Source organism: Polyodon spathula, chromosome 38, assembly GCF_017654505.1.
Source record: "Polyodon spathula isolate WHYD16114869_AA chromosome 38, ASM1765450v1, whole genome shotgun sequence".
Classification (NCBI taxonomy): domain Eukaryota; kingdom Metazoa; phylum Chordata; class Actinopteri; order Acipenseriformes; family Polyodontidae; genus Polyodon; species Polyodon spathula.
Window position 1 is genome coordinate 1,624,207 of NC_054571.1, and position 23,674 is coordinate 1,647,880.

Sequence of the window (23,674 nt, forward strand, 5' to 3'; positions counted from 1 at the left end):
TATTCAGTGGATATTAAAATGTATCCTCATTCTTCACATTATTACTATTGTTGTTGTTATTAATAATCATCATCATCATCATCAGCTCGGGAGGCGGGAGGGTCTGGACTGTCTTCCCTGAAGTGACACTGGATAGTCTCAGATTAGTGCTGATTGGGTCTGTGAAGATAAAGCCCCTGCTGTGCAAGTCTGCAGGGCTGGCCAGCGTTCTGATGGCCTTCTGGAATGAGGAAATCAAAGACACCTCAGCAGCCCACTGCCAGCAGTGAATGTATCTGAAACACATAATTTCAGCCCCTGTCGGGATTGTGGGATGCCCAGAGGATATCATGCGACCCCCTCTTAAAATGAAAATAAAAACACAAACCACGATTACCTGAATGCATGTCATAGATTTAATTCTCTGTACTGACAATAGAAAGTATTATATATATGTATCACAATATATATATATAATAGGTATATAGGTACATGTCTGTCTCAGTCTAGCCCTTATAAAAGTTTACCATAGTAATCTTGCAAAGCAATGGTGCAGCGACCCCCTCCTCCATGCTTCTCCTATGGTAATACTTTGCATTTCCTCTAGCTTACCATGGTTTGCCATGTTTTTTTTAATTGCTTTACTATACCCCTCTGTGCTTCTTTACAATGCCCACCAATGCTTCGCTGTCCTTTCACTGTGCTTTATCACTCGCTGCTGTGCTTTTACTGTGGTAAACTTTTACAAGGGGTGGGTCAGGTGCCCATGGAAGCTACTCTTTGAAGGGCTTCCTCTGCAGCACCCGCATCTTCATTTCCGCCCCCTTGAGGGAGTAGTTAAGCCCCCTCCAGGTTATCCAGTGGATCCCCTTGCCGTACGGGCTGTTGCTCCCTTGGTAGTAGACCCCGTTGAGGTGGGCACTGTGGCAGTCGTGGTACCAGAACGCCCCGAGGAACTCCATGGCGCAGTTAAAGCCTGCGCCATCCTGGTCCCGATCAAAGGTGCTGAACTTGCGGCCGCTGTGGCTGCTCAAGGAATCCCCTGCAGGAGAAACAGAGACCAGCGTCAACATGCTGAGCACGTTTATTAAGAGTCCTGCTTCTATTAAAGACATCGAACATGCAGTGCTGGAAAACAACTGGTTTAGTAACCTTATTCATATCTTGTCTTTTTCATACAGTTCAATTTCCCTATCGCATTTCTATTGATGGTCTATTAACGGAACTGAAGTTCAGTAATATTGTAGGTAATTGCATCCCAATTAAATACTAAGAACCCTGGCAAGCCTGTACTGATAAGCCATAGCTTATAAGGCACCATGTTGCATTATAATCAGGAGTTCGTTTGTAACAAAAAGATACCTGATCGTATAATTAGAAAGAGGAATAGCATTTTGTTTCTAAAGCTAATGTAACGACCTGGATTTACTGCTTGTGGGTTTCATGTCTTTCTGTTGGTAGCTGCATGCTGACCTTTGCTTAGCTGTGTTTTAACATAATCTTCAGTTTTGAACAATACAAGCGGTGGAGCGACTAATCTGATCAACTAGTTTTTTGCTTTTTTAGATTGTGAAAAAAATAATACTTTTCTTAGGCGTTGCACCCTAGCACATATCAGGTTTTTTATTGAGCATGAAATGATCTCGACATAACATAAGGTTTTTTTTGACAGCCTCAACAAGCAGCTATAGATATATTTCGATTTCTTTTTTGCAACAATTTTTTTTATTTTTTATTAATTTGCAATCTGTATACTGGTAATCGTCGCTTGTCAGTCAAAAAGGTACCGGATCCGGGATCCAGTGTGATCCGGCACAAATGAATCCCTGCTTAGGCATGCTCCTTTTCCATGCTTATTTTCCAAGTCTGGGATCACTAAACTTGCAACAGTTTTCAGGAATAAATGAAATTATTATTTTGAGATTGCACTTTTATTTCGAACAAACATCTCACGAAGTAAAAGTATATGCAGAGTGTAATCGTCACTAAACATTGTGTTCTGTAGAAGCACACTGTGCACGTTTCTATTGTCAAAAACTGACTGGACATGTCCCCCCCGCTCTGGCTCCGGCTCCCCGTACCCGACACTTTGCTGTCATTGACGTTGGATACCAGAATCTGCTCAGCTGGTCAGAAACAACTTCTGTCAAGAGTGTCAAGAACCCCAGTCAAATGCGTTCCTCCAAAAGACTAACGATTGAAAAATTAATAAGTGCCAAAGTTGTTTCTCCCTGGGTTGGTAATATTTGCAGATGCTTCTCCTAAACTGTATCAGCACTGCAGCCTCTTGATCTCTCAACCTCTCCGACTCATACAGTTCCTCAACTGGGCAGGATTTTCACTTGAAATAATGTTTAAATTCCAGAACCAGGTCAGCCAAGTTTTTTAAACAGCAAGGAAAAATGCAGCTAAAATAACAAAACACTACCGTATACATTTCAATACTGTGACGTTTCAATCAGCACTGCAGGTGCCAGCTGTGACTGTGCCACATGTGCATCAGCACTGCATGTGCCCGCTGTGACTGTGCCACATGTCCATCAGCTCTGCATGTGCCCGCTGTGACTGTGCCACATGTCCATCAGCACTGCATGTGCCCGCTGTGACTGTGCCACATGTCCATCAGCTCTGCATGTGCCCGCTGTGACTGTGCCACTGTCCACAGCTCTGTGACTCTCTTTTATTTCATTCAGTAAGCAGCACGGTGCACCCACCAGCTCCCCCGTCTGTGAACCCGTGGACAGACAGCGTGTAGCCGTCCGTCTCCCCGCTGATGGCGTACGCAGACAGGGCGAAGGAGGAGTATGAGGCGGAGGCTCTGTTTCCCTCGAAGTCCTCCAGATCCACCCTCAGTTCGTAGTCTCGGTTCATGGTCAGGAGGTGGATGTTCTGCAGGCCTGCCAGCAGGTGGGAGGAGGTGTGTTAATACAGCAGTGTGCACAGTTTACAACAACCCATAGCTTCTGATGCTTTGATTCATACAGCATGTGAAATCAAACCACTCAAACTGTAAAAAAAGGCAAATTAGTGATTGTCTAATTTAATTGATGACTTTAATTAGGCCACACGTGCAATTAATTTAAAATAGTAAGAGAAAAGGAACACATAATCACAAATAGTAAAATGCAGCCTTTTTAGAAGTTGATTAATTTGATTAACTTTTTAGAAGTATATCCTAATTAAAGAACAAATTGCCTATTTGTTTCTGCATCACTAACTCCTGACTGAAAATTAAATTCTCACACCCTGAGGTTTTCATGCAGGTTGGTATATAAAATATAAAAACGACAAATCTTGTGGTGTTCTAATAAATTTGTACACTAGAAAACAACATTGGATGAGACAGACCAAGATCCCTGCAAAACAAATTCAGAGAGCTAGGGCGGAAATTAAAAGACGAGACAAAAACTGTGGTAATCTCTGGGATACTGCCGGCACCTTGCAAAGGAGCAAATGGACAGCTGGAAATAATTAATCAAAACGCATGGCTGAAGACGTGATGCACACGGGAAGGCTTCACCTATCTTGATCATTGGACCACATTCTACAACGAGGACTATCTGTATAGACGGGACGGACCACACTTAAATAACAAGGGAACCAGTCTACTCAGAATAACTAAAACAGAGGTCAGAGAACCATTGGCAAATTTAGAACACAACATGATCTCATTTGAAGTGCTTTTTAAAACCACAAAAGTAATGACTAATGCTAAGGTTTACAATTTTAAAAAGGCAAACTATGAAGGAATGAAACAGGGACTAACAGAAGTAGATTGGAGTAAAATAGAGAAAACATCCATGGAAAAAGGATGGCTGTTTTTAGAAAAATCTATACAAAAGGCTCAAAACAGTTACATCACAAAAGTAGGCGAATCAAAATCTAAAACAAAATGGCTTAAATGGTTTAACAGATCAATCAAAAAAAAATATTCAGAGAAAAAAAGGCACTTTATAGAGCGTTTAAAAGGGACCAAGAACAAAGTACACAGAAAGAGTACACAGAACTGCAAACACAAGTCAAAAAGGGAGTTAGAAAGGCCAAGAGAGAGATAGAAATGAGTATTACTAAGGGGGCTAAAACCAATTCCAAAAAGTTTTTCCAATATTACAACAGCAGGAGAACACTGAAAGAGGAGGTTAAATGTCTAAGAGATACAAATGGCAACGTCATAGATGAAGAAAAAAAATAGCGAATATATTAAATGATTACTTTTCACAAGTTTTTACAAAGGAGGATACGGACAACATGCCCCACATGTCATCCAGTTCCTATCCTGTTTTAAATAACTTTAGCATAACCGAGGCAGAAGTGTTAAATTTGCAGACGACACAAAAATAGGAGGAGTGGCAAACAACGTTGCAGAAGCAAAGGTCATTCAAAATGATCTAGACAAGATTAAAAAGTGGGCAGACACATGGCAAATGACGTTTAATAGAGAGAAGTGTAAGGCAATAAAAATGTTCAATATAAATGCCATATGGTAGATACTGAGATTGAAGAAGGAATCTATGAAAAAGACCTAGGCGTTTGTTGACTCAATAATATCTTCATCTAGACAATGTGGGGAAGCTATAAAAAGGCCAACAAAATGCTCAGATATGTAGTGGAAAGTGTTGAATTTAAATCAAGGGAAGTAATGTTAAAACTTTACAATGCATTAGTGAGACCACATCTAGAATATTGTGTTCAGTTCTGGTCACCTCGCTACTAAGAAAATAGAAAGAGTGCAAAGAAGAGCGACCAGAATTATTCCGGGTTTAAAAGGCATGTCATATGCAGACAGGCTAAAAGAATTGAATCTACTCAGTCTTGAACAAAGAAGACTATGTGGCGATCTGATTCAAGCACTCAAAAGTCTAAAAGGTATTGACAATGTCGACCCAGGGGACTTTTTTGACCTGAAAAAAGAAACAAGGACCAGGGGTTACAAATGGAGATTAGATAAAGGAGCATTCAGAACAGAAAATAGGAGGCACTTTTTTACACAAAGAATTGTGGGAGTCTGGAACCAACTCCCCAGTAATGTTGTTGAAGCTGACACCCTGGAATCCTTTAAGCTGCTTGATGTGATTCTGGGATCAATAAGCTATTAACGACCAAACGAGCAAGACGGGCCAAATGGCCTCCTCTTGTTTGTAACCTTTCTTATGTTCTTATGTAGTGCAAATGTTTAATTAGAAGTTGACCACTTTCAGTGTGTATTTCATCCCACTTTTTATGTGTTTAAATAAACTAACACAGTGATTTTCCGATCCCGCCTCCAGAATCTCCTACCCAGCCAGTATTCCCCAGTCGCGTTCCCGAATCCCAGTTTGTAATTGTTCCAGTCTCGATAGAAATTCACAGACCCGTCCTGCCTCCTCTGGAAAACCTGGAGGGCATTACCAAGGGTTAGAAACACTTTCAATGAAACCAAGCAAACATTGTGATGTCACTAAATTTCATCAACTTGTTCAGTTTACAAAAACAAAAAATAGTTGCAATGCACTCAGATACAGCTTCAGGAGTTTTCTGCTCATATCACACGTTTAAAAAACACAACATCGATATGCTGCTGCATTCAACTGCACTAGCTGCTACCCAAAAACTAGTCCTTGCAGTGTTTTCAAACTGCAAACCTCAACTGGGATACTTTGTAGAGCCACACTGTGGCACTTAAAGAGCCATGTATACACGTTTAAAACTTTTTGAAGGTTTAACAAGTGAGGCTTTTTTGCACACCATCATTTTTGCAAGACTCTCACACTTAAAGTCTTCCTTGTTAAAAGTGTGTTCTGTTTTCACTTCGACTAGAGTGAATGCCTTTTCTCCTGCTGCCACACTATGACCTCACTTCCTGTGGTGGCAGGAGAAAGGGGATACACTTTAGTCAAAGAACAATATAAAATGTGTTTGCTAGGTGAGGAAATGGTTTGGTCCATCATGTTTTGCCACGTGTATCCGATGGTTTTGTGCTTACCGTCCACACTCCCCCATCGGTTTTCATATCGCAGTAAACGTAAAGTGGGAAGGACGGCTCCCCCGCTGGGTAAATTTTGTAGACGCCGCTGTTGAGATTCCCTGCAGTGTAGACATCCTCACAGTCCAGGGGGAAGGACGATAAGCACCAGCCTGCCAGGCAGCACAAGAGAACCACAAACAGACAGCCCTGCCAACCAGAAGCACATAGAGGGGCGGTACATTCAAAGGCTCTGTGAGTCACTCCTGTTTTTTTGAAGGAGAAATTCACTCGCGCTTTATTTGGCGTGGTATTGAGTTGACATGCATTTCCCTATTTAATAGCAATGCTATTGGCAGTCTATTCACCAAACTGAACTTCAGTACATGCTGTAGGTAACTGCATACCAATTAAATACTAATAAGCAAACTTCAGTTTGTTACGTAGGGTTTGATAGGAGGTTCCCATGCTGTAAAATGCTTTAACAAAACACAGCTGTGGCTTTAAGATGATCAAGTCAACACTACAAACGCTAGTTTTTTGGCGTTTCTAATTAGGGTGAACCAGTCAAGTGTGTGAGCACTACTCTGTGTGAGCTTCCCTGTGGCAGCTATGCTGTGGGAGCCTTTGTTCTGCAGATACAGTATATACTCTTGGAGAGGTTCCCCTGGCAGCCGTTTCTGGGTCTCACATTTGCGTGGCTCTCCAAGAGTATACAGCTGTAGAACAAAGGCACAGGATAGCTCCCACAGGGTAGCTCACGCAGGGTAGCTCTCACAGGGTAGCTCACGCAGGGTAGCTCACGCAGGGTAGCTCACACAGGGTAGCTCACACAGGGTAGCTCACACAGGGTAGCTCTCACAGGGTAGCTCACACAGGGTAGCTCACACAGGGTAGCTCACACAGGGTAGCTCTCACAGCGTAGCTCACACAGGGTAGCTCACACAGCATAGCTCCCACAGGGTGGCTCTCACAGGGTAGCTCACACAGGGTAGCTCACACAGGGTCACTCACACAGGGTAGCTCACACAGGGTAGCTCACACAGGGTAGCTCTCACAGGGTCACTCACACAGGGTAGCTCACACAGGGTAGCTCACGCAGGGTAGCTCAACTCGTAATTTACATCATGCTTCATTCATCCTAAATACAGCTACCACGTGATGATATACAGCCTAGCTAATAACACACAACATTCTGGCAACCTTGTGTCTAGGTAGTATTTTGGTTGCGCCAATGTGTTCTATAGATGTTGCTGGAAGTCATATATTGGTCGTATTATATACAAAGTTGTAAATACGTTACCAAAAAGCCTTCCCTTAACGTTGCAGAATAACGTTGTGTACGTTTAATTTGTCCATTTCTGGAACTTTCATTTAAAAAAGATTCATCAATTCATAATCCATAAGAATTAGGAGAAGGTTTTGTTCACATTTTATTTTTATTTTGTTTCGCTAATTTTGAAAAAGATTAATGCAGTATAGTTTTTAAACAAAAAAAATATAAATAGCCTCTGCTTTGATGAGAATTGAACACCAAATGTAACGTTACATAAGCTCAACAAATACAAGCACGTACATACATGAATAAGTAAAGAAAATACGATGAGAGAGAAGAGTGATTAAATAACGCAACGGTCAAAAGGAACCTGCTGCCATTTCAAAAGGGCCCTCGAACGCTCGCGCGTCTGCGTCTCGTGAAATCGCTCGCGGTCGCCGCCGCCCAGAAACTTCAGATAAGCAGCAGCGGTTGAGGTGCGTTTGTTCCCTACCCTAATTTCTAAATAATGTTTTATTTCTGTTTCCCATGCATGCATTCTTGTTTTATAATATGTTAAGGATGGATAGTTACTTTTCATTATCAGTTATTTTTCCGATAGTTACACAGGTGGAAAGAAAATAATCCACTTGAAGAATATTTTTTATTTAGATATGCCCTGATAACGCGAGTCGTGGGCAAATAATTATCATTTTTACTGACATTAGAACAAATGTTACAAATAATGTCTCTGCGAAACTTAATAAGCAAAGTTTTTTTTTTTTTTTTTTTTTTTTTTTGGAGCTTTGCTCAACTGCCAACGGAAATTCAGACTTCAGAAGGGTTCAGCTGGTTCCCGTATGTGGCGTTAGCATTGCTTAGGGTTAGGTTATTGTTATGAAATAAACTTTGTTTAATACGTAAATTCATCACTCTTATCGTGTAATCGTCTGTAGCATATAATGATGACGTCTATTATGAGTTGCGCACGCAGCACTACCCTGTGTGAGCTACCCTGCAAGAGCTAGGCAGTGGGAGCCTTCGTTCTGCAGCAGTACCCTTCTCTGGCTCTCAAAAAATATACCCGGTGTGTCTTTCTAGCAACAGAATGGACATAGGATAAAGAAATAAATAAAAACTACTTGTCCAACAGGCGAAGTATAAGGACAAATCTTGCTGTCCCTCACACAAGTCTTGATGTCCCTCACACAAGTCTTGTTGTCCGGAGTGTCGGATAATTCGAATTGAACAACCCTGCTGATGCACAGTATAACCATGGGGAAACCATGCTAAATGACACTGCAAATATACTGTGTGAACTTTCATAAAGGGATTGAAGGATTTATAGAACCCCTATAGGCTACTTGTTGGATTGCATATTAAACCCATATAAAGGACGAGTCACTGTTATGTAATAAGAAAGTCCTCAACCTACACCATGTCATTGGTATCAGAATCAGCAGCATGTTTTCAGCACAGATTCTCCTACCTTCATGTTCTCGCTGATTCAGTGGTGATCTGCAGAGAAGTTCTCGCTGGTTCAGTGCGGAGGATTTGCAGAGCTGCTTTTATATTAAACCCCCAATCAGTCCAGACTTTGTTTAAACTAGATAAGCACGGGTTCCGAGGCACCTGTTAATGACAGGTGAAGGCAGCAGGTGACGCAGGTAAAACTCAGATTGCAGCAGCCTTGGGTTCTGTTGACGGACAGCTTTGTGCCACAAAGCAAAAACAAAACCATACAAAACTCCCAAATTCATTGTTGATCTCTAGTTTCTGAAAATAAGTTTTTTATTGCTCATAAATAAAAATAAAAAATAGCAATAAATAAGTAAATGAAAAAACCCTTTTTTTGTTGTTTGTTTTCTTTGTAGTATTAGATAGATAGAGTATAGGAAAGAGAACCCTCAACACTGCAGATCGCGCCAGTAGTACAGGAAAGAGAACTCCTACTCTAATCTTCCTGAGTGGACAAGAAATAGCACTGTCTTTCAGTTTTATTTATTTATCTTTTTAAAAATGCATTAAAATATTTTGCAGTGCATTTTCACTTGGTGGGTTTTGTTTATCAGTTTAACCAATAATAATCACAACAATAAATAAAAAGCACATTTAGCCCCAGGGCAGGACTATCAAGCTGTCTGGGATGGTATTGCTTTTCATATTTTATGTTGTCAATATCTCCAAACAGATACTGAAATTCAAGGAGGGGTGGTGAAGCCAGGCTGTACAATTCCACAGAAAACTGTTTTATTTATGAAGGGCAAATGGCTATCTTACAATAATTTCTATCTCATTTGTTGGTGTCAGTTTTGTATATTCTCTCATAGTTTATAGCCTATTGCACAGTACATGCTACTCTATGAAGACTAGCCCAGTTTGTTAAAAACTCCTCAAAAATGACTCCTCACATAACCTCTCGACAGTAGGAGATGCTCTCTTCATTACTTGCAGCAGATGGGAGATAAAATTACAAAAACGGCCTATTTAATAAAATAAAAAAATGAGGGGGGGTGTAAATAATTAGTATTGCAGCTGTGGTTTCGCTAAGATTAGACTTTTCTGTAATTCTTGAAAGCCCAGGCATAACGTTGCCGAGGCAACAGGGATGGAAGGTTCAGTCACGTGTGGCCACTTCCAGCTCCTTTCCCGATCCAGCAGGAGCCAAGTTAAGGAAAAGAAAAAAGAAGGGAAGAAAAACAACTTTGGGATTAATTCATAGAGAAGGAACGAGCCGCAGCTGTGGAGATACATTCAACACAAGGAGCAGACTCTTTTCACGGTCGAAAACCAGCCGGGCGGTCTGTTGTGTTGTGGACGCGGCTTCTTGAAAAGTTTTTTTTATCAAAAGTTGTCGGATAAACACCTCGAAATAAGTAAGTATTCCTGCAGGTGGATAGATCCAGTTATTTATGCGTGTCCGAGCTTGCCACAGGGCGAGGGGATTTACTTATGTATTCATTTTGTTTCTGTTTATTTGTCAAAACGTTATAATTATCATTATATTACTGGATTTAGTTTAAAATGTGCAATGCTTTTTATGTATTCACCCATTTAAAAAGTAATGAAATCATTGCAAAGTGTAATACAGCACAGTGAAAGCATTAGAAAGCACAGAGAGGTCTGGTAAAACAAAACAAAAAAAACCAAACCATGATAAACGATGTCTGTGGTAAATAACCCGGTAACCAGCGAAAACTGCAAACTTATCGTGGCAAACTTTTATAAGGTCCTTTTTTTTTTTTTTTTTATAGACATGTATAATTATATACAGTGAGAAATAACTTTTGTAAATGTGTGCTGCTGAAATATTAAAACTCAATTTTTTCATTGATAAATACTTAACTTGCCTATAAAAAAAATGGCAGATTGTTATTTTAAGTCTAATTAAAAACTAGGACTGCTTTTAATAGAAAGTAACAAAGGCACACTAGTACCAGGTATAAATATATAAGTGTATATATATATATATATATATATATATATATATATAGATAGATAGATAGATAGATAGATGATGACGATGGTGTGTCCCGTCGATGACGATGTATGAGTTTTGTCAGCAACTCTTGCTGACTAAATTTGTTTGTGTGTTCCTTCATGAGAAATAAGGCCAGTCCTTGATCTGCAGCCACAGGTGCTGGAATGGAATGGAGTGCACAGATGGAATTACTGAAATGGCCTTTCTCCTCTCACTCTTTTCCTTCCTTGTGTTTACTCGTTTCATTTCAAGGTTTCGGATGACTTAGTGCTGTCTCCAGCTGTCCCTGGCCAGGGTCATCCTCCCAGCTGCAGGTGTTGATGTTACAGGCCTTGAGATTTTGTTTAAGGGTGTCCTTGTATCTCAAGAGTGGCCTTCCTGTGATCTTTGTCCATTTTTAAATTGACTGTAAAGCACTGCTTTGGGTATTCTGGTGTCCTCCCTCCTTTTGATGTCCAACCCATCGAAACTGGGCTCTCAGCACCATGCCTTCCACATTTGTGATTTGACACCTTTTAAGGAATTCTGTATTGGAGATTTTGCCTTGCCATCGGATTTTGCTGATGGATCTCAGGGAGCACTGGTGAAACTGTTCAAGTTGCTTGAGGTGTCTGCGATAAAGCTTCCATGCTTTGCATCCGTACAGCAGTGTGGGTAGCACCACTGCTTGGCACACCTTGATCTTTGTGGGCAGCACCACTGCCTGGCACACCTTGATCTTTGTGGGCAGCACCACTGCCTGGCACACCTTGATCTTTGTAGGCAGCACCCCTGCCTGGCAAACCTTGATCTTTGTGGGCAGCACCACTGCCTGGCACACCTTGATCTTTGTGGGCAGCACCACTGCCTGGCACACCTTGATCTTTGTGGGCAGCACCACTGCCTGGCACAACTTGATCTTTGTGGGCAGTCTCACCCCTCTCTCATTCCACAGACGATGATGAAGTCTGCCGAAGGAGCAGCTAGCCTTGGCAATGTGTTGCGTGATCTCAATGTCAGCGTCGGCAGTGTTGGAGATAAGCTTCCAAGGTAGCAGAATTTGGCGGCAAGCTCTAAGTTGGGTGCACTTGATCACAACTACAGGCTTAACATAATCCTTGGATAGAGCTGGCTGGTACGTGACCTCTTTTTTCAAGACTGATGGTGAGTCCAAACCACCTGGCTGCTTATGCAAACCAGCTGGTAATAAATTGGATGTCCTCCAGTGAGTGAGCTACTATTGCACAGTCGTCTGTGAACAGCAAGTCCCTAATCACTAGTTTCACCACCTTTGTGTGGGCCTGCAGACACGTCAGATTGAACAGCCCCCCGTCTGTGCGAGACTGAATGTAGACGCCTTGATCCTTATCATAAAAGGCACACTAGAGGGTTCATATATACAGCCTGTTCCAATTCACCATCCTTTCCGTGAAAAAGCTCTTTCTCCCCTCTGTTCTGAATAAGCGCTTCTTCAGCTTCCACCCGTGGCCCCTGATTCTGTTCTCTGTGATCAGTGAAGAATAATTCTAAGCAGTTACTTTGTTAAACCCCTTGACAATTTGAAATATAGTAGCCTCTGCTTATAGGAACATCTCCTAAGAGAACACTTCGCCTAAGGAAACACTCTTGTGGTGAAACAGATTTTTCCCATTGTGAATGCTCCTGCCAAAGCAACAGGAACTTCGCATAAAAGAACCCCTTCTTGGCACCGATAGCAATTCGTTCACAGCGGATACAGTACTGTTTTGCAACCTGATAACTCATCATCATCAAGCTCAAACTGAAATGGTTTATTCAGTCTTTTCGAAAGCGACTTGTCATCGCGAGAGTGTCTTGAGGCACACTGATTGGTTTATTAACTCTTTGCAGGATTCAGTAATTCCTATAATTTCAGTTTTCCACATTGACTATGGCATGGCTACTCAGTAATATTAGTGAAGGTGCAGAATTCTTCCTTACAGCAAGGTCAAGGTCCAGAGCACATTGTTACTCCCATCCCCATACCAACAAACAAACACAGAGCTGCACACATAGAGTTTTTACACATGTAGGTGGTTTGAGTTCTTCACTAGGTTTAAACTAAGTTTTTGGGGGAATCAAAACTCTCTTTTATTTTCACTAGCCTGCCTTATTTACTGACTTGTTACTGCATGGGTTCTTTCCCTGCCATCACCATAGAATTGTAGAACTATTGTATTCTTATGTGTCTGTGTTAGCAGAGCCAAACATTTTGTTTCACCATTGCAAAATAAAGCACATTGTAGCAAAAGAAACTGAAGCACAAGAAACTGAACTAAAAAATCACTGTGCTTTCTCTTTCAAGTGAATTAAAAATAAAAACACCTTACAATAATCAAAATTGGCTAATACTCACAGTAGTGGGAGAAGTGGCAGGTCCTCAGGGGGCTTGAGTTACAGGTGAGCTCAGCAAGAGCAATACAGAGACTCAACAGAGCGCTGATATTAATATTAATAATGTTCTGATATTGGTATTAATAATAATAAATAATAATAACATTTGATGTGCAGATATAACACAGGAAACATTTTAACTGAATGTGTTGTAAGCCTGACTAGGATCGCGGAATTTGACCATTTTAATCGCCAATACAATGAGCATACTCTTTGCTAAGCTTTGCACACATCGCACATTGTGGTGGATCGTGGAATGATGCGATATCGGTCGTGGCTGGGTTCTGTCGGTTGCGCTACCATTGCTTGCAAAGTGAAGTTTTGCGCTCACGAGTAGTACAGTACTGTACCATATTGTGTGCTTTCCTTGAGTCAGGGGTACCAACAGTAACACAAACACGCGTTGACGCGTGTGTATTTTTAAAAAGAGTATTATATTTTATGTTTTTATCGGTAATATTTTTTAATTTGCTTGGAAAAGCTACTTAACAAAAATGGGCTTGTAGCACCGGTGTAGTGTTATTTTCAGGTACGCGTTACAAAGTGGTGCACCGCGCACTGCGCTCGCTCGCGCCTGCCTAAACAACTTCCACTAAGAAAGCAGGGACGCGCACATCAAATCTGATACGTTATGCTGTCTTTTTAAATTGAATTTATCGTATTTTCCAGTATTTTACATAGTTTTGAATGTAATTCATTATATTTTTCCACCATTATGAAAATAGTATCCAAATATTTATCATATGCAATACACTGGGTCTTGTAAATTCTTTACTTATGCAACTTTGAGGTGGACTTTTTGTCTTGTTCGTCGTGAATTTCTTTTGTTTGTTTTTAGAGAAATTGATTGTCTGCTCCCAGTTTAGTTTGCAAAAAAATAAGGAGTAATTAATGGTAAATGTACCTCTTCAGACAATAGGAACAGCCGTCAGATCGAATTGATTGCTTCTGTATCAAAATGTGGTGCATGCAGCACATTCTGACGATGTTTCTAACACCTCACTGTCCATTGTTTTCCTGGTCTTTGTGAAGTGTGATTTTCTGAACTCTTACCATAAGGTATGAAAATGGAATCTTAATTACTAGATGGTTGTTTTATTAGTCATGGGAACAGATATGTTGACTCTTACAAAACAGGCCACAGCAGCGTAGTTTCACTTCATTGAGCTGCTAATATTGTTGACTTGTTGTACATTTTGTTTCATTCATGTAAAGTTCATGTTAGATTCAGTACAGGGGCGCTGGAACTAGGGGTGCTGGGGGTGCGGTCGCTTTGCATGCGGTTACAGTTTTGTTCAATGGTTTTCAGCACCCGCACTATAAAGATTGTTCCAGTGCCAGTGATACAGCATGTAAAATTCCCAGTTAACGTCCCAAAAGCAAAATGAAATCAAAATGTTACTGTGACAGAGATAGAATGACGCTTGTTGTTAGATCTCCCTCCCGACCTGAGAGGGTGCTAGATAAAGGGAGCAGAGTACCCTGGACTAAAAGTCATGACACTTTATTCCCGTGGGTAGGTGGAAGCCAACTGGCTAGAAAAGGGGCGGAGCTACGGTACCCGAACTGAATGACCCGAATGGGAAACGGCGTGACATCCGCGGATTGGAGAAGAGGATGCGCTCGGTAACCGGTCATGAGGGAGGGTATAAAAAAGGGGCGTAGCAAAGTAATCCGCTCCTTTGTAAATGGTTGGATTTGACCTAAAAGGAGTAAAAATGTTGCTGAGAACTGTGAGTGTTTTGTGTTAGTAAAGTGTTGGCTGGAACTGTTTGTCTTTTTAGACTGTCAGTATCACGATCCAGAGCTGGAGTGAGGAGCCAGCATTAACCCGGATATCACTTTCACCCCAGCATTTCACGCAGTACTGTAATCGCCACCAGCACTTAATTTCACTCACTGTCTTGTGTTTGTGTTTCGTGGTTAGTGTTGGTGTGTGTAAAACCTGGACTTTTGGTTGCGGGTCAAACCCGGGGATTGTACAGGGCTCTGGACATTGTTATTATTATCAATAAACACCCCTGCACCTGAAGGTAATTGTCTGTGTGTTTTGTACCTGCACTGCCCTGCACTCGCCTGTATCCACTCACCACTCCCACAGTTACCCACACACAGAACTATGTACAACATAAAAGGCAATGCAACTGAGGAAAATATTCAAAAAACAACAACACAGTTTCCAGAATTCAAACAGTATCCAAAGTCTGTATTCAAAATTGCAGAATATAGTGCTCGACAGGCCCTAATGTCACAGTTCACTTGCAAATGAAAATGCACAAAAACAACTAAAGAGCACCAAATTAAAAAAAAAATACATCACAGTATTTAGAAGTGTATAAAGATTAACTGTTACATTACTATAGCTTGTCCCATTCGCTTTATTTAGGCTGAATTTTCGTCAGGTGAAACTGGAGGAAGCGCTGTGTAACTGCACAATAAAAGCAGACTGATTTGGCATGCAAGAGATGGATATTCAAATAAATTGTAACTTTGAAGAGATAGGGTTTGTATCAGGCACGGAGTTTTGTGTGAATGTTTACATTGATTTTATTCTTATTACAAATTTGTCAATCAATCAATCTTTATTTTATATAACGCCTTTTTGAACAAGTGGCTGCGTGGATACAAGTGCAGAGTGATGCAGCGCGTGAATGAAACAGACAGATTTGTAATCCGGTTAGAAAGTGCTTTATTAAAATTTTCCAGGTCTGGTGACCAAACAATAATCCCCCGGCAATACACAGCATTGTGTACTGCACAGGGTAAATAACAAGTAGATTGAAGACCCAAACAATAATATCCGCCCTACAAGAATACGTACACGGTCACCAGTCCTGGGTGCGTGCAGTAATGCTCGTGGTGGGTGGTACAGTTTATTTAGTGCCAATAGGTGTGGTGCTGTTCCGGCTTAGTGCTGGCCCTAGCTGACCGCTCCGGAACCGTGTTAGCTGTCTTGTAATTTAACAAACAAAAACAATTACAAACAAACAAAACACAGCACTCACCATACTGTTTCTCACAGGGTCTCTCACAGTCCTTCTCGGTTCTGTTCAAAACAAACCAGTGCGAAGGAAGAGATTGCGATTCTCCGTCCCCTTTTATGCCATCACATATGACCCCTTGATAAACGAGTGCAACCGCCTCTCCAATCTGCGGCTGACACGACGTTTCCCTTCCGGGTCAATGCGTTAATGCAACAGAGTCCAGCCCCTTTGTAGCTGGTTGACTTCCCTTGAACCCTGGGAAATAGCTGTCAGGCCAGCCAAGCCAGGGAACTCTGTTCTCGCTGCTTGGCACCCTCACAGTTCGGGAGGGAGATCATTGTATTTCTGTCACAGCCTTTCATAGGGGACGACCATCACAAAGCACTTCACAAGATGCAATATCCGAGTGCTGACTGTATGTGTGTGTATATATATGTGTGTGTGTGTGTGTGTGTGTGTGTGTGTGTATGTGTGTGTGTGTGTGTGTGTGTGTGTGTGTGTATATATATATATATATATATATATATATATATATATATATATATATATATATTAGTAGTGAACCTCGGTTCCCGCAGCAGGGGTTTCTCCAGTCCTGTTTTACATTATTTACTTTGTTGTTTGCTGTGTAGTTTGTAATGTAACTCCTTTCGGCTCTAACCCTGCCCCTCAAGTCCCTAGTTTACTCTGTTAACTGTCTCCCCCAGTGAACTGGATTCCCTCCTGTGCAGGTGCCGCCCACCCCACCCCTACAGGCCACGCCCCATCGAGAAGGCTCCTCAGTGCCTCATACACCTGTGCCCTTCTTGCCTTCACAAGGTTTTTAGCCACGTGTTAAAACCTCTAATTATTGCTTGTCTTCTTGGCCCTGCACGTGGCACCGGCAGCATTTCAGAGAAGACTGCCGTAGAGGCTCTATTTTTAATCCTTTGCCCCAGATCTATACATTTATTTTGCAGAGCCTCCAGACTCTGTTTTGTGTCGTGGTATTGTGCACCCAGGCACCGGATAGGCAACGCACCATTCGCGACTCGGGATCACAGCTGCACACCTGACTAGGGAGCAAATCTGTTGGAATCACTCCGCTCTGTGCACCCTCTGTTTTGGCAGGGTGCACTCCTTTTCCCTCTATTCAGTCCCACTGTAACTCAGTCCCTACCTGTACTGACTGTTGTTCACTCCCCCCTCCTCCTCTATTTGAGTGCACATCTCTCTAAAAAACTGCTCTATAAAATCTTCCGCCTCTGTCATGCTGTGCAGTCCAGCCAGCCGTGCCTCAAGGCCTTGCCACCCTAGCCTCAGGGTCAGAACCCAGCTGGCATCGTTCTCAGGTATATTCCCCCTGGATGGGGTTATCCAGAGAAGTCCACATTCTGCAAACCTGGCACTGCATTTGGCCTTTATGTACATTTGTGTTTGTTTCCAAGGTTGAGTTTTACTGTTGTAATTACTTACCAGTTAAAATGTGACAGTAGTTTAATATTACCCTGTAGTGTTAACTCATAACTTGTTTTATTACTTTGTGTTAGCTTGGGGCTACTGTTTTGTGTTGTTCACATTCGCCGGTAGATGTTGGTTTTATTTTATTTATTTATTTTTACAGACAAAAGCTTTTATTTAATGTGCTGCATCACTACCCTGCAAATCAGCACCTTGTGAGCCAATCAGGATTTAAACCCGGGCTTACGTTTTCTTCCTTTTTCTCTTTCTTTTTCCCTTCTCTCTCTTTTTCTCTCTCGGAGGGAGGCATGTTCACGCTGTCGGAGCTGGCCTCTCTGAGCGAGGCCCACACCACGCACCGGATCCTGAAGCCCTGGTGGGACGTGTTCATGGAGTACCTCGTCTTCGCCATGCTCATGGTCTCCATCTTCTCTGGGACGCTGCTCATCTCTAACGAGCAAGTCGTGTGTCTGCCCATGGACCAGGCTGACCCTGCTAATGACAGCAGCAGCACCCCCAACCCAACACTTACCCCACAGACTACCCCAGACATCCCTACCCCAACCCCTACTCCAGACACCAACCCTCCCAAAAACACAGCCGATCCTCTGTCTCCTCATGGTAAGGAAAGGGGTCGCCCCACCAATCTGGACTACCAGCAGTACGTTTACATCAGCCAGGTGAGTCTTATACCCCTTTCCACTGGCACATCCAAGCCAGGTGAGCCCCAGACCCCAGACCCTCATGGTACGGGTGGTTTTCCACTGGCTGTTTGTCGAGCTGAGTGAGAACCAAAGTGTAGAACTCTGACCTCACAACACATCTGAATCTGGATCGGAGTCGAGCAGGGCAAGTCGCAATCTTCCAGTCGAAACGTTTGTCACTTCATTTGTGAGTTTATTAAGTATTTCTGAATTGTGAAGTGCAATGGGATGCCTTGGCATGAAGAGAGCTGTATAAGAGTACGTTTGTATTGTACTGTTTTCTGTTGTACAGGGCTTTCATTTGATGTATGTTTCTAGGTGTTTGGGGGCTGCCTCTAATCAAGTTGAGAGTGTATTTCTCAAGTCACTCTTTGCTGTGTCAGGCTCTGTCATACAAAGAATGCAAGAAAAAGTACACCGAACAGTTAGAAACATATTGTAAGTCATTAAATCTAAATGAAAAAAAAACAGATGAAAACCTGTTATTAACGTACTTAATCTGTTTATATAGAAACTGCTGTGATTTAAACATTTCAAATGCTTTGTCACTGTCTGAGTGTGAGATCAACGCTCAATTATAAATGATAAGTGTAGCTGCTGTGGGGATGTCGCTTCCAATCAGCATTCACAGTGTCTCGTGTTGCGGTGCATTGCAGGTGTGCTACCACATGGCGCTGCCCTGGTACTCCCGCTACTTCCCTTACATGGCCCTGATCCACTCGCTCATCCTGTTGGTCAGCAGCAACTTCTGGTTCAAGTTCCCCAAGACGTCCTCCAAGGTGGAGCACTTCATTGGCATCCTGGGAAAGTGCTTTGAGTCGCCCTGGACCTCCAAGGCTCTCTCCGAGACTGCCTGCGAGGACTCCTCCGAGGCCAGCGGGGGCGCCAGGCGTCGCTGTTCCACCTCCTCCACTGTGAGGGGCCGGGCGAGTGAGGAGTGGAGCCCCGGGACCCCACTCCTGGCCAGGGCTGGCTCCATCTTCTCTAACCTGGGCTCCCCTCCCAAGGAGAGCCCCGTGCCGGCAGCCCCCTCCTCCACAGCGATCCTGGACAGGAAGGACGGCGAGCAGGCTAAGGCTCTCTTCGAGAAGGTGCGCAAGTTCAGGCAGCACACTGAGGACACGGACCACGTGTACAGGGTGAGGAGGAGCTCTGCTTTACTGCTACTGACATTGTATTCATTCATTCATTCATTCATTAGATGAGCTTAAACACTGAGCTGAAACATTTGTTGCTCTAAACACAACTATATTGAAAGATTTTTTTTTTCAAAGTCAATTTTTAATTAATAAAATCAAGTTTGATATTCCAGAAATCATTCAGGACTTGTGATTTCATCCTTATAAAAGCATTGTATAATAAAGCATAGGTAAGCATTGCAAAGCCCAAAGAGATTTGGTGAAACATGTTAAAAACATTTATAAGGGGTAATGCCCTCTAGAGTTCTATTGCTTAAGCAAGCAAGTGGTGTAGCATCACAGTTCAAAACGCGAACATGGTTAAGTAGATTTATAAGTGAGTGTGATACTTCCTGGCTGTACCCAGCAGCTCTTTTAAATGTGGAGCCCTCTGTTCTCCAGGTATACGTGTGCCAGACCGTGTTCAAGGTGCTGAAGTTCCTGCTCATTGTGGGCTACACCTCCACGTTCGTGGACTCCATCTCCTTCGAGCACGTGTGCCGGCCGCAGATCCGCTTCCTGACGGGATACAGCCGCTTCTTCTGCACACACAGCATGGCATTCATGCTGCGCAAGCTGCTGCTCAGCTACTTGCTGCTGGTCAGCGTGTACGGGCTCATCGGGGTCTACACCCTCTTCTGGATCTTCCGCAGGTCTCTCTCTTTGCTTTCATTGTAGTCTTAGCGTTGACGACGAGGGAGTGGTGCAGGTGGTTCATCCCACTTTAAATGTTTTGGATCTTCCCCACCTCACCGTCTCGCCGCGACTACCGGCTCGCTGCAAACCCTAGAACTGTTCATCCTGGTGAACTATCACAGTGTACCATGCTGTATTGTGTGTTGTGTGTATTGCTTTGCATTGGGTTGGGTTGTGTACCTTGTTTGCAGGTAGCATGTTGTTCATCCTCGCTTCACTGCTCTGTGTGTTGCAGGTCCCTGCGGCAGTACTCCTTTGAGAAGGTGCGGGAGGAGAGCAGCATCAGGGACGTGCCGGACGTCAGGAACGACTTTGCCTTCCTGCTGCACATGGCAGACCAGTATGACCAGCTCTACTCCAAGCGCTTCGCCGTCTTCCTCTCAGAGGTGAGTGAGCACCGGCTGCTGGAGGAGAACCTCAACCACGAGTGGGGCTACGACAAGCTGCGACAACACGTGACCCGGGACGCGCTGGGCAGAACCGAGTTGCGTCTCTCCACGCTCTCGGGCGTCCCCAAGGCAGTCTTCGAGATGCCAGACCTCCAGGTCCTGAAGCTGGAGCTGATCCCGGAGGCCAGGTTGCCCGCCAAGCTGTCCCAGATGAGCTCCCTGTGCGAGCTGCACCTCTGCCACTGCCCAGCCAAGGTGGAGCCCCTGGCCTTCAACTTCCTCCGAGACAGGCTGCGCTCCCTCCACGTCAGGTTCACCGACGTGGGAGAAATCCCGCCCTGGGTCTACTCCCTGAGGGCCCTGGAGGAGCTGAGCCTGACCGGGAACCTGAGCTCCGACAACAACAGGGCCATCGGGCTGGAGTCCCTGAGGGAGCTGCGCGGCCTCAAGAGCCTGAGCCTGAAGAGCAACCTGACCAAGATCCCCTCTGGGCTGGTGGAGGTGGCGGGGCACCTGACGCGGCTGTCGGTCCGGAACGACGGCACGCGGCTCCTGGTCCTCAACAACCTGAAGCGGGCCGGGAACCTGTCAGAGCTGGAGCTGCTGCAGTGCCAGCTGGAGAGGATCCCCCACGCCGTCTTCAGCCTGACCGCCCTGCGCTCACTGGACCTGCGTGGGAACAGCATCCGCAGCGTGGAGGAGGTGGTCAGCCTGCAGCACCTGCGGGGGCTGGCCTGCCTGCGGCTGTGCCACAACCAGATAGCCGCCCTGCCGGCCACCCTCTGCATGGTGAGGAAACTGGAGCAGCTGTGTCTGTCCCACAACCTCCTGCAGAGCCTTCCCCCTGCCCTCTTCACTCTCAAGAAGCTCCGCCACCTAGACCTGGCCTACAACCTCCTTGCCACCCTCCCTGGCGAGATCGGAGAGCTGGAGCTGCTCTCCTTCCTCTCCGTCAGCGGCAACAAGTTGGAGGCTCTTCCCGGCGAGCTGTTCCGCCGCTGCGCCAGGCTGAGGACGCTCTCTCTGGCCAACAACAGCTTGACTAGCCTTCCCCCGGAGGTCGGGCTGCTGTCCCAGCTCAGCTACCTGGACCTCCGGGGGAACGGTCTGGAGAGGCTGCCCGTGGAGGTGGGCTCCTGTGGGGCCTTGAAGAAAGAAGGGCTCCGAGTGGAGGACCGGCTGTTCAACACTCTGCCCTCCGAGGCCAAGGAGCGACTGCAGCTGCTGCTGCGTTCTGATCTCCCCACGTCACTGTGAATCCCGGGACTGGGAGGGGATTTGGTGGCTGTCCATGACCCTGGTAACGGGATCGTGAGAGTTCATAGCAGGGTAACAGCATGTCCAAACTCTTCGGGACACAGACTCCAAGCTTCTGGAACCAAGTAATTATACATTTAGAATTAACAAAAGATGAAAGTTATAGGCTTGGCTTAATACTTCCATTTCACTTCAAATCTGATGAGACATTCAACTAGCTGTGTAAAAAATAGCTAAGAAGGGGGTTTGTGGTGGCACCTGATGCTGATGCCGACATAAGAATGTTCCTGTGAACTCTGAAAAAATTATAGCAAGAAGAAAATCTTTGGGTCCCGACCAAATCCTTCTGCTCACATTATGTGTGTGTGCAGCTATTCTGCAGTAGTAGTGCTGGGATGAATATAGGTTTTTGTCAACAGTTTAACTTGAATTGGCTGGTATTTTTAAGATACAAGTTCTCGATTTGTTTTGATATTTTTATTCACACATCATAGGTAAGTCAACTAGGGATTTTTTCACTAGGGAAACAGAATTATTCTTCTGTACATCACAGTGTATCCAGTACAAGCTCCCTCCTGCAACAAGCTGGTGATTGAGTGGCGGATTGTGGGAACAGAAAGCCAGCAGGAGGGAGTGTGATCTGGATACACTGTGATCCTTACAGGAGATTTTATTTTCTCCTGGCAAACACTCCCGAGGAAATGTGGAGAAACGTATTGCCCAGTTGAGTTATGACCCATGATGTGTGATTAAATATGTCAAAAGAGTTGACAATATGTTGAACACGAACACAGCAAAGGTAAAGTAATGTGTTTCTTGTAAACTTTGCTGGGTCTTGTAACAAACGTGAACTGAACCCCTTTGTAATAGTGTGGCTATAGTAGAGCTCCCAGCCAGGGGAATGAACCCTCCCTGGAACACTGCCAGAGCTCCCAGCCAGGTGAATGAACCCTCCCTGGAACACTGACAGAGCTCCCAGCCAGGGGAATGAACCCTCCCTGGAACACTGCCAGAGCTCCCAGCCAGGTGAATGAACCCTCCCTGGAACACTGCCAGAGCTCCCAGCCAGGTGAATGAACCCTCCCTGGAACACTGCCAGAGCTCCCAGCCAGGGGAATGAACCCTCCCTGGAACACTGCCAGAGCTCCCAGCCAGGTGAATGAACCCTCCCTGGAACACTGCCAGAGCTCCCAGCCAGGGGAATGAACCCTCCCTGGAACACTACCAGAGCTCCCAGCCAGGGGAATGAACCCTCCCTGGAACACTGCCAGAGCTCCCAGCCAGGGGAATGAACCCTCCCTGGAACACTGCCAGAGCTCCCAGCCAGGGGAATGAACCCTCCCTGGAACACTGCCAGAGCTCCCAGCCAGGTGAATGAACCCTCGCTGGAACACTGTCAGAGCTCCCAGCCAGGTGAATGAACCCTCCCTGGAACACACGGGGGGGGGTATTCATCCCCTTTGCTATGACCCCCTTTGCTATGACACTCCTAAATAAGCTCAAGGGGCAACCAACTGCCTTCAGAATTCACACAATAAGTTAAATTGAGTCCATCTGTGTGCAATAAGTGGTTCACATGATTTCAGATTAAATGCATCTGTCTCTGTAAGGTCCCACATTTCGGAAGTGCATTCAAAGCAAAGATATTAGCATGAAGACCAAGGGCTTTCAAAACAACTCCGGGATAAAGTTGTGGAAAGGCACTGATCAAGGGAGGGTATAAAAAGATTTCAAAGGCATTGAATATCCCTTGGAGCACAGTCAAGTCAATCATTAAGAAGTGGAAGGTATACGGCACCACCCAGAATCTGCTTAGACCAGGCCGTCCTCCCAAACTGAGCAGCCGGGTAAGAAGGGCATTGGTCAGAGAAGCCACCAAGAGGCCAATGACAACTCTGAAAGACCTACAGCATTCCATGGCTGAGATGAGAGAAACTGTCCATGTGTCAACAGTAGCTGAGGTACTCCACAAATCTGAA

The 23,674-nt window shown here is 44.4% G+C and overlaps 3 protein-coding genes across 3 annotated transcripts in view; 2 read left to right on the forward strand and 1 right to left on the reverse strand.

The window, feature by feature from the left end:
* Positions 1–23,674, forward strand: part of LOC121304522 (keratin, type I cytoskeletal 13-like) — a 165,741-nt gene that overhangs the window by 4,069 nt on the left and 137,998 nt on the right. The gene's annotated exons all lie outside the window — the stretch shown is intronic.
* On the reverse strand, positions 468–9,039 carry LOC121304524 (microfibril-associated glycoprotein 4-like). Its single transcript, XM_041235698.1, has 5 exons — positions 8,665–9,039; positions 5,942–6,130; positions 5,257–5,353; positions 2,694–2,876; positions 468–1,021 (listed from the first exon to the last, which is right to left on the reverse strand). The coding sequence occupies exons 1-5, from the start codon at positions 8,668–8,670 to the stop codon at positions 753–755; spliced, it is 744 nt and encodes a 247-aa protein (XP_041091632.1). The 5' UTR covers positions 8,671–9,039; the 3' UTR covers positions 468–752.
* Positions 9,674–23,209, forward strand: LOC121304521 (volume-regulated anion channel subunit LRRC8D-like). Its single transcript, XM_041235695.1, has 5 exons — positions 9,674–10,051; positions 17,774–18,151; positions 18,832–19,314; positions 19,756–20,006; positions 20,285–23,209. Exons 2-5 carry the CDS (start codon positions 17,780–17,782, stop codon positions 21,693–21,695), a joined length of 2,517 nt encoding a protein of 838 aa, XP_041091629.1. The 5' UTR covers positions 9,674–10,051; positions 17,774–17,779; the 3' UTR covers positions 21,696–23,209.

What these genes read in the sequence shown, in the direction of transcription:
- LOC121304524 (XM_041235698.1), bottom strand. An exon ending in CCGATGGGGGAGTGTGGACG is followed by an intron (nt 5,354 to 5,941) that starts GTAAGCACAAAA and finishes AATGCCCTCCAG; the next exon opens with GTTTTCCAGAGGAGGCAGGA. An exon ending in GTTCACAGACGGGGGAGCTG is followed by an intron (nt 1,022 to 2,693) that starts GTGGGTGCACCG and finishes TTTCTCCTGCAG; the next exon opens with GGGATTCCTTGAGCAGCCAC.
- LOC121304521 (XM_041235695.1), top strand. Translation starts at nt 17,780, where the DNA reads ATGTTCACGCTGTCGGAGCTGGCCTCTCTGAGCGAGGCCCACACCACG. An exon ending in AGTACGTTTACATCAGCCAG is followed by an intron (nt 18,152 to 18,831) that starts GTGAGTCTTATA and finishes GGTGCATTGCAG; the next exon opens with GTGTGCTACCACATGGCGCT. An exon ending in ACACGGACCACGTGTACAGG is followed by an intron (nt 19,315 to 19,755) that starts GTGAGGAGGAGC and finishes TCTGTTCTCCAG; the next exon opens with GTATACGTGTGCCAGACCGT.